The sequence below is a fragment of the Rutilus rutilus genome (genome assembly GCF_951802725.1).
Source record: "Rutilus rutilus genome assembly, chromosome: 19".
Lineage (NCBI taxonomy): Eukaryota > Metazoa > Chordata > Actinopteri > Cypriniformes > Leuciscidae > Rutilus > Rutilus rutilus.
Genome location: NC_140232.1, coordinates 21,251,862 through 21,261,417, shown reverse-complemented (window position 1 = coordinate 21,261,417; position 9,556 = coordinate 21,251,862). Strand labels below are relative to the sequence as shown.

The following is a 9,556-nucleotide window of genomic DNA, read 5'->3' as shown; positions in this document are numbered from 1 at the left end:
CTTTGACCTTTGACTTGTCCACAAAATGAAACTCACACTTTTCCCCAATGTACAGAAATTCTAATATTTAACAGCACAAACACACAGAGCCTCTCTCACATTGATACAGACACACACACACACACACACACTCTCTCTCTCTCTCAAAAGCTGAGAAGCGTCACAAAGCAGAAAGAGAACCGGATTAGTTGGAAATGCTGTTTTGATAGTCTTTTAAATTACCCAGAATGTGATTTTAGAGTGTGTCATGTTAGGTTATGTATTCAAAAGAAGGGAAAGATTTTCAAAATATACACACAAAGATGTTCTCATATTCTCCTCATTACACACATAGGTCAGTTTTTTTTTCACAAACCACAACAACACATTAGCTTATCGATCCATAAATATACGATGAACATACCATAATCTCGCAGAACAGTTTTAAAACATGGTATTTTTTTTCATTGTAAAACAAACAAAAACTCTCAAGACGTTTAAAGTCATGCAAAAATTACCGTTAAGTAGCTATAACTTTTAGACAAACTGATATAAATACTACCACATGATAACCCACCAGTTCTACTCAAAACATTCTTTCTTACATCCGTTTACAAATGAATCGGATTCGTAATCGATTAATTTAATGTCGAGTTTATCTCATCCGACACAGCAGAATCCACAAACACCAGAAGAGGGCGCCATAACAACACAGCGCGAGGCCATCGGGTCCACTATAACTCCTGCGCGAGCACCACTCATTTACCTTGTAAAAGTAGCGACTATACTTAATTCTATTTATTTTATTTTTTTTCAGGACGCTCCATGGTAAATTTGTAGAATTTGACTTTTGGAATCTGTATGATTCGCTCCCACATCGCTGTTTGCAATGCATTAAAAAAGAAATTTGGCATCAAGCGTCTGTAAACATGCATTTACTGAGTAATTCGACACTCCTTTTCCCAAGAGACAGAAAGAGTTAATAAAAAATAAATGGACAATTGGCTAGACTCTTAAATGTGTTATTTTAAATATTAATCTGAATTGTCAGAGTCAGAGATAAGAACATTTTTCTTGGGCACTTTTATCTTGTTTCTTGTCTTGAGAGATGGCCTTGGATCCGTGTTTTCTCATTTAACCCATTATGTACTAGCATACATAAGACATTAGCTGTGCGGTTACAGAATATTGAGGCTCATTTAAACAGTGAATATGGTAGAGCTGTATAAAAAGCGGGAAAATCTCACTCTCAAAATCTTACACAGACACATTCAAATATACATAACTATTCTGCCTTATTCAGGTTAGTTCAGAGATTAGACCTAAAAGTATCTAAAAAGGTTTCTCTGTAGATTTCCTTACCTGGTCCCAGACCACATTACCCATAATGCCCCTGTCCATCTCAGTCTCATACAACACATAATCAGAACACCTGACACATAACTTAGTATCTCAAAATAGTAATTCACCTTTGTTACTTTTCGCTGACCGCTTTCAAGGTATAGAATTACTGTCAAATGAAAAAAACATTTACTTAAGCACTTACACTCATAGTAGCTACAGCCTTACCAGATCACAAATGTACAGTTTTTTTCTCCTTTTTTGTCTTTTGGTTTGCTTGAAATGTTGTGTTTTAAGTCTTCAAGCAGTGAAAGAAGAAGAAGAAGAAGAAGAGTGATGATGTTCATCTGGTGCTGGTGAGTCAGGGCCAAAGTGAGAGGATAATCTAATCTACAGAACACATGTAGCACAAACACCCAGATGAAAACATAGAAGAGTATACATGATTTACTCAATGCGTGTCCACAAGAGCCTGTGTTTACTGATTTACGCAGCACATGCATGTCTTTGCGTCTCGAAGATTTTCCGGTTACAACTCAAAGGGATTTTTTGGACTTCAGGACCTTGAGTTTGTGTTAGTATTTTAGATGAACTGGATGGAGTGTGGGTTTCTGGATAGCCGTTTGGAGTAAAAGATGCTGACGGGAGCGGGATTGGGGTCGTGGGGGCACTAGATTGAGTCTTCAGACTGGAGATGAGGCCAATAGAGTATATAGAGACTAATAACAGGCAGTGGAGTGTCGTCACAGGGGTAATAAAAAGCTGAACAGGCAATAAGCAGTCAATGAATGAGATGCTGTGTGAGAATCTGTCCACCTCCAGTGGTTATTTTGCTCTTCCTTTCTGTCTCTCAGTCTCTCTTTCAACTCGGCCTCTCATCCCTCGCTACTCTCCCGCGCTCCGCGGCGCTCTGGGTGCGGGTCTCCCGTCATGCGTTCTGCGATTTCGTCCTTTCCTCACTTCCTTCAGGTGCTTCCACTTTTTAGAGTGCAGCGGATCGTGAGCCGGCGCCTCATTGGCTGGACCTGGCGCGGTCTTCCCTGATAGGCTGTGCTTGCGTGACCAAACTTGCTCACAGATCTGGTCGACTGTGTTTAGGTTTGGGTGATCCACCAACTGCATGAAGTCCCTGTACCACAGCTTTTGATTGGTGGACTGCCCGTGATTGGTGTGCGCAGGGCTGCGAGGGTTAAGAGCGGAGGGGGCGGGGCCAGCCAAAGGCAAAATCTCCAGCGTGATCGCAAGGAGGGTCTGGGTGAATCCATGTTCCATCGCGTGGCACTGATACACGCCGCCATCTCTACGCACGGCTCGTCTCACCAACAGGCCTCGCTCGGTCTGCAAAACACGGTCATCTAGACGAACCTGTGAACGCACACACACACACACACACATACACAATGAATGCATCAAGCATCAGTAGTGATTACACTGATAGGCGAGAGAGAATGAAAGTCATTAATTTAAACAAAGACGCACATTTATCATCTCTTATCAGTGCTGTCTGCATCCGTCTTTCTCTATAATAACCTCTATAATCTCTTTCTCTATAATAACCTGACATATCTACCCCAGCCTGCCTCTCTCTGCTCTCTCTCACCTCCTCCCGTGGGTTTTCCGGATGCTTCTGATAGGTCCATGTAATCTGGGCCTGTAGTGATTTTGGGATACATTCCAGGAAGGAGCTGCTTCCATCCACAGCGTACAGCCTCTTCTCCAGGACACGCTGCTTCTGATGGTCTGCAGGACACACGCAAAACACTGTTATACTTGCACTGTCACTTCTCAGCCATGGTCATTCTAGTTACTCATATTAGAAATCATTTTGCTTTCGATTTTACACTGTATATCAAGAAGCGACACACACAATGTGTGTCATGTTTAATAGCATAAACTATGATTCAAAAGTCTTTTTTTTTTTATGTTAAAGCTGAATTTTCAGCATCATTTACTCCTGTATTTAGTGTCACATATTCCTTCAGAAATAATTCTAATATGCTGATTTACTGCTCAAGAAACATTTCTAATTATTAACAATGTTGAAAACAGTTGTGCTGATTAATATATTTGTGGAAACCAAGATACATAATTTTTTTCAGGATTCCCTCATGAATAGAAAGTTTAAAAGAACTGCATATTTGAAATATTCATTTTTGTAACAAAATAAAAGTCTTTCCTGCTGAATAAAAATATAAATTTCATTTTAAAAACTCTTACTGACCCCAAACATTTGAGAAGTCGTGTATTTTATCTCTGATACATGTGAGCAGACTTGTGACCCACCAGTTGAGAACCATTGCTTTAATTCACATTGTGAATGAATAACAGAGAACAGAGAAATGACTCCTCCTAGAGGCTGACAGAGGTACTGTAGTCTTACCTCCTGAGCAGAGAGCATTAGGATCCCCATTCCTCACATCCTGACGCCGGAACCTTCTACACACATCAATACACACAAAAATATATATATAAAAAACCTTAACAAAAAATACTTCACAGGTTTGACTGTCTCAATGTATCTATTTTTCAGTTTGAATCAGATTTCTACGAGGTCTAAAATTCAAAACACCAGGTTTGAATAAAGCCATTAATGAAGGTTTTACCGTTTTGTGTTCGGCAGGTAGCGTGTGCAGGTGTGTCCGTCCCAGGCACAGTATGGATCTCGAGCCAGGCAGCACTCGGCACAGGCTTTACCGTACATACTGCAGCGGTGCAGAGGAACCTGGACAACACCTGTATCTGAACCAATGTACAGCTGTTGCTGTAGAAAGAGAGAGAAAATCATCACATGATTTACTAATATACTGCTTTCATGTGATTCTTTAATACTCCTGTTTAAAAATAGCTGATATTTTATAAAAACCAAGACTCATTCTCACCCGTTTAGAGGAAATCTGCATACTGGTAATAGATGAAGAATCCTGCAATAAGAAGGCAGTACAAGAGTCTGTTGGTAACACTAGTCATCATTAACTACGTAACAATAAGCAATACATTTGTTATAGTATTTATTCATCTTTGTTAATGTTAGATAATACAAATACAACTATTCATGTCATTAACGAAGACAACTTTGATTTGAATAATTAACTGAGATTAATAAATGCTTTTTGTTAGTTCATGTTAACTATTGTAGCTAACTAATGTTAACAAATAGAACCTTAACCAGAAAAGAAAGCTTTAATCATTTTTAGAATGAACCTTTATTTAAACAAGACTTTTTATTTATTTTTTCCATACGAGGACATCAATAAATAGATGTTTTGACTGCTTTAGCTCACTAACAGTCACAAAATTCCCACATTCCTTCTCTCACCTTAAAGACCTGAAGCTCCTCCAGCAGAAGATCTGTGTTACTCCAGCTTCCCTTGGGCACAGAGATCACCTTCAGCACAGAGCCGACATCTGCAGAGAAACACAGAGGGGCTTTAACCAGGGCCGGAACCAGTAAAGACAGTTTGACTCTAAATGCTTCTGTCAATATTCAGTCAGTATTCTACCTGTGCCGATGAACATTACATCGTAGTGCCCATCAGCTGCATTGACACGGTCTACGGTAATCTGAGTGAAGCTGTATGGTATTCCGGTACGCAGGAACACTGGCCGACCCCCCAGTGGAGTTACTGGATTAAACATTAACGGGTGGTGCCTCGCAAACTGGATTACGTTATCAGGGAAACCTTTAGTTGACTCAAAACTGCCGAAGGTCTTACTGGGACACTGAGGAAGAGAGAGAGAAAGAGATATCTGTAGAATCCGGAAGCAAAACCCATTCACATGATATCAACAGTCTACACACGTCAGCAAGTCCAAAACTATAACCAGTTATTGACAAATCTAAATCTATATTTACTTTTCAAACATTCACACTACACTACACTTACCCTACCGTTCAAAGGGGTCAATACGATTTTTTTATTTATTAATTATTTTATTCAGTAAGAATGCATTAAATTAATCAGATGTGACAGCAAAGACTTACATTGTTAAAAAATATATATTTCAAATAAATAATGTTTTTTTTTTTTTTACTTTCTATTCATCAAAGAATCATGAAAAGGCAAATGTAACACTGAAGACTGGAGTAATGGCTGCTGAAAATTCAGCTTTGCTATCACAGGAATGCATTATTTTTAAAATATATTAAAATAGAAAACATTCGTTTGAAATAGTAATATTATTTCACAGTATAACAGTTTTTAGTGTATTTTAGATCAAATAAATGCAGCCTTGGAGAGCATAAGAGACTTCTTTCAAAACCATAAAAAAAATGACAACCCCAAACTTATGAATGATAGTGTATGATGTGAGGTGTATGAATCTGTTCTCACCATGCCTGGCCGTGGGTATGGCACTTTACCCTGGAAAGGAACCCACTGATAATTGGGTCCTTCTTTATGGGCAAAAGGCCCTAAAAATGCCCGCCGAATGTCATTCATGGTGTAGAGACATACTGCAGAACCTTGAAATACACTGCTGTAAGACACAAACACACACACAGACCGTTAACACGTTACAGTACAAAGAGATAAAAATAGTCACACAAATGCTGAATTCAGGTTTTTGGGTTTACTTTTTCTCAGTGAAATGACCAATACTTGAATTCACCCTAAATGTTTTAGTTTAAATGTTTCAAAATAGATTGATGTCATACAGTGAATATAAATACAAATCCAATTACTTAAATCTTATAGGCACAATTCAGCTAAAAAAGAAAATTATGTTATCATGTATGACTTATGTTCTTTAAAAAAAACGTATTTTGTGTTCCACAAAAGAAAGTCATACAGGTATGGAATGACACGAAGGTTAGTAACCAATTTCAATACATTTGGCTTCTTGGGTGAGTTAACCCTTTAAACCACACCCAAAGATGAACTCTGACCTGGAGGTGGTAAAGACGGTGTAGATCAGCGGGTTCTTTCTATCACGGGTCTGCAGCAGAAACACATCCCCTAAAGGTCCAGACAAAGGTCAGCAGGCAATGAAATGCAATTGTCATTTATATCAGCATAATTTAACCCTAGTGTCTGTGTGTGTTTGTGAGCGTTCTTACTAAGTTCATCAAAATGCGTTTCGGTGCCATCATTGCCTGGTACCGAACACACAAGACGAGCCTTTAGAAATGTCGTCCACTTGTTTACTAGACTGCGCTGTCCTCCCATATCATTCTGTAACCAAAAAAACATGCATGTTAATTTAAATCAAGATGATAAACAGCAGCCAATAGCCATTAGGCTTAGTGATAAATTAATGGCTCCTAACCCTGCAAAGCTGGCCAATCCGGGAATATGTAACCTTCCCGAATCCCTGAGCTTCTACAGCAGTTTCTCTGAAGAAGAAGAAGACTTTATCATCGTCAGGATTCTCACTCTCGGGAACACCAAATGCCGCTATAAACTTGGGCTCTGAAACACACAGCATCATCATAGGGCACATTGCCATTATACAAAAACAGAGATGCACATAAACACATGGGTCAACAACAAATAAGAGTATGCAAGATAAATAACAGGAAAAATAAAACTTTTAAAAATATCTAGTTTAAAATGCATACTCCATATGCATATCCTTTCTAATATATAAATAATAATAAAAATCCCAGCATGTTGGTTAAACCACATGACTTTGATTTGGCTTTTAAATGTTTATACTATTACAAAAAAAACCCTGATAATAACTGTTAAGAATTTCTTTTCTTTTTTTAATGAGACTTTTTGGACTTTATGCCCTCGAAAAAAAATTCAGAATTCAGAAATTCAAAACATGCTTATTACAGAGGATGTCTATTTAAGTCACTGTACGTGTGAATTGCATTTTTTTTAATGTTTTTTTTAAATAAATCATACACAAACGAACCATTGAGCCAGCGAGAATCGTGCTGTTCCGTTCGTATGGAAGGCCTTTGTCCCATGCTGCGAAAGATTGTAAAGTCCCGACCCATCAAATCAGTGGCAACGCCGGCATAAAGCTCATCACCTATATGATGAAGTAGATATGGTTACTGATTGGTCATGATGTAACAGTATCTTTTAGATGGGAGATAGAAAGATGAACAGTGGCAGCTAACCAATCAGAACAGATGCTGATGTGTGGCGTGGGTCATACGGACTCCTTCCTTTCCCATCTTCTACCAGAGAGGGATCAATTCTAAACACATGATCCTATAGAGACAAAGCAAAATATACTGTAGCTGTACATTTGACCATCAGAAAGACAAACAGGGGACATTTATCACACAAACTTATTCATATGCATCCAAACAAACACACACTTACCTCTATCTTCTGTCCCACCTCCACAAAAGCACAGGTGGGGTGGAAAGCCCCAGTCCCACAGGCGTACAGGTGAGTCCGATTATAGTGGTGAAGCACTTTCACATAGTTTACACAGTCCGTCTGCAAAACATTTTATGGAGGACATATTTTACATACTTTCACCAGTTCATCTGTGAGACTGCCACCATCTGGATTGACTATCAGTAGCACAGAGCCACAGGCAGACGAAAACATTTTCGGTTTATCTCTTAAGGGACCTCGTATGGGGCGGATCATAAATGAAACGTCACCGTATTACGCATATCCCTGACGACAGTCTGACATGAGCGCTGACCTTTTCCTGCTCGCTGTGATCCCGGATCTCTCTGTAATCTCTCACGCTCTCTCTTTCACACATAAAAACAAAGACACATCGACTGTTCAACTGACATACATGGACACATATAGCCTCTCTGTTTCTCTTTTCCTTTGTGAAATGTGCTCGCTGGAGCATGCCACATTTCCCAGAGTGCCTGGAATCACTACGGCAACATTAGCGAGCGGGAACATCCGGATTCCAGGGTAGAGGGAGAAGATGCAGGGATGAAGCATGGCCCGAAAGAGAGGAATGTGAAAGCGAAGAGACAACATGAGACAAGAAGGATGACATGAGACGTAAAAAGACGACATGGGACGAGGAGGAGATGAGAGAAGATTGAGATGAGACAAAATGAAACAACAACAGAAGACCAAAGACGAGACCAGAGAAGATTTAAGTCAAGAAGATACAACTAGAGCTAAGATGACCAAAAACAACAAGAGAAAAGACTAGACGAGATAACCAGAGAAGAGGAGAGACAAGATGAGATGACCCGAGACGAGAAGAGAAAATACTGTATGAGAGGTGAAGACCAAAGTTGAGATGACTAGAAAAGAGTAGAAACAAGACAAGATGAAAAAGTAGATGTACTAGAAGACCAGAGGTACTAGACAACAGACGTGAAAGACCAAAGATGAGGTGACTAGAGAAGATTCAGGATAAGAAGAGACAAGAACACACAACAAGAGACGAGAAGATTTGAGAAGAAAATAGATGAGACGAGATGAGAAAAGAAGAGACGAGAAAAGACAGCAACTGACAATCAGAGGCAAGATAACCACAGACAGCAAGAGAATAGATGAGATGACTAGAGAAAAGACAAGGTCAAAAGAAAAGAGAATTTATGTCAAGAGACTATTAGAGACAAGACGACCAAAGACAACAAGACAACAGACTAGAATACCAATGAAAGGGACAAGATGAAAAAAAGATGAGACTAAACGAGAAGAGAAGACCAAAGATAAGACGACTAGAGAAGATGATTCAAGAAAAGAAAATATGTCCAGAAAAACCAGGAGAAGAGACAAGATGAGACAAAAAGAGACGAGAAGAGAGAGCGGAGATGAGATAACCTTAAAGAGGAAGAGAAGAGACTAGATGAAAGGAGAAGAGAAGGAGAAGACCAGAGAGGAGAGGTAGAGTGAAAGGGAGGAGAGGAGAGAGGACTCTCCAGGTTCATATGTTCCTGCTGTTTGGACTGTAATTATGCCCCACTCCATCTTCTCTCTCTGACTAACAGTGAGCTTTCAGCAGCAGAATGAACCCTGAACTGAACATCTGTTAAAATGTGCGCAAGAACACACACACACACACACACACACACACACACACACACACACACACACACACACACACACAATAATTTCAGATATTAGGCACTTCTCCTTTAAGTTCCAGAGGACAATGTGACACTGACCCACTGTCCCATGAAGGACTGTCCCAAAGCAAATAAGTACAAAAAAAAAACTTGATTGTGTATCTATAATAATCTATTTAATTAAATATATTTATAATCTGCATTTCATCCACCATATTAGATTTTACTCATCATAATGCATTCTGGGATGCTAGAAAATGGCAAAAACAAGGTATCTTAGTA

The 9,556-nt window shown here is 39.3% G+C and overlaps 1 protein-coding gene across 1 annotated transcript in view; it reads right to left on the bottom strand.

The window, feature by feature from the left end:
- Positions 1 to 771: 771 nt before the first annotated feature.
- The window catches only part of sema3b (sema domain, immunoglobulin domain (Ig), short basic domain, secreted, (semaphorin) 3B), a 31,637-nt gene continuing 22,852 nt past the window's right edge, over positions 772 to 9,556 (bottom strand). Inside the window, exons 5-18 of the mRNA XM_084389296.1 lie at positions 7,599 to 7,718; positions 7,391 to 7,484; positions 7,180 to 7,299; positions 6,586 to 6,728; positions 6,377 to 6,491; positions 6,206 to 6,275; positions 5,652 to 5,796; positions 4,821 to 5,040; positions 4,637 to 4,725; positions 4,200 to 4,241; positions 3,924 to 4,081; positions 3,701 to 3,756; positions 2,921 to 3,060; positions 772 to 2,685 (exon numbers count right to left, since the gene is read on the bottom strand). Coding sequence (XP_084245422.1) covers positions 2,206 to 2,685; positions 2,921 to 3,060; positions 3,701 to 3,756; positions 3,924 to 4,081; positions 4,200 to 4,241; positions 4,637 to 4,725; positions 4,821 to 5,040; positions 5,652 to 5,796; positions 6,206 to 6,275; positions 6,377 to 6,491; positions 6,586 to 6,728; positions 7,180 to 7,299; positions 7,391 to 7,484; positions 7,599 to 7,718 — 1,992 coding nt within the window. The 3' untranslated portion in view covers positions 772 to 2,205. The remainder of the gene's footprint in view (positions 2,686 to 2,920; positions 3,061 to 3,700; positions 3,757 to 3,923; positions 4,082 to 4,199; positions 4,242 to 4,636; positions 4,726 to 4,820; positions 5,041 to 5,651; positions 5,797 to 6,205; positions 6,276 to 6,376; positions 6,492 to 6,585; positions 6,729 to 7,179; positions 7,300 to 7,390; positions 7,485 to 7,598; positions 7,719 to 9,556) is intronic.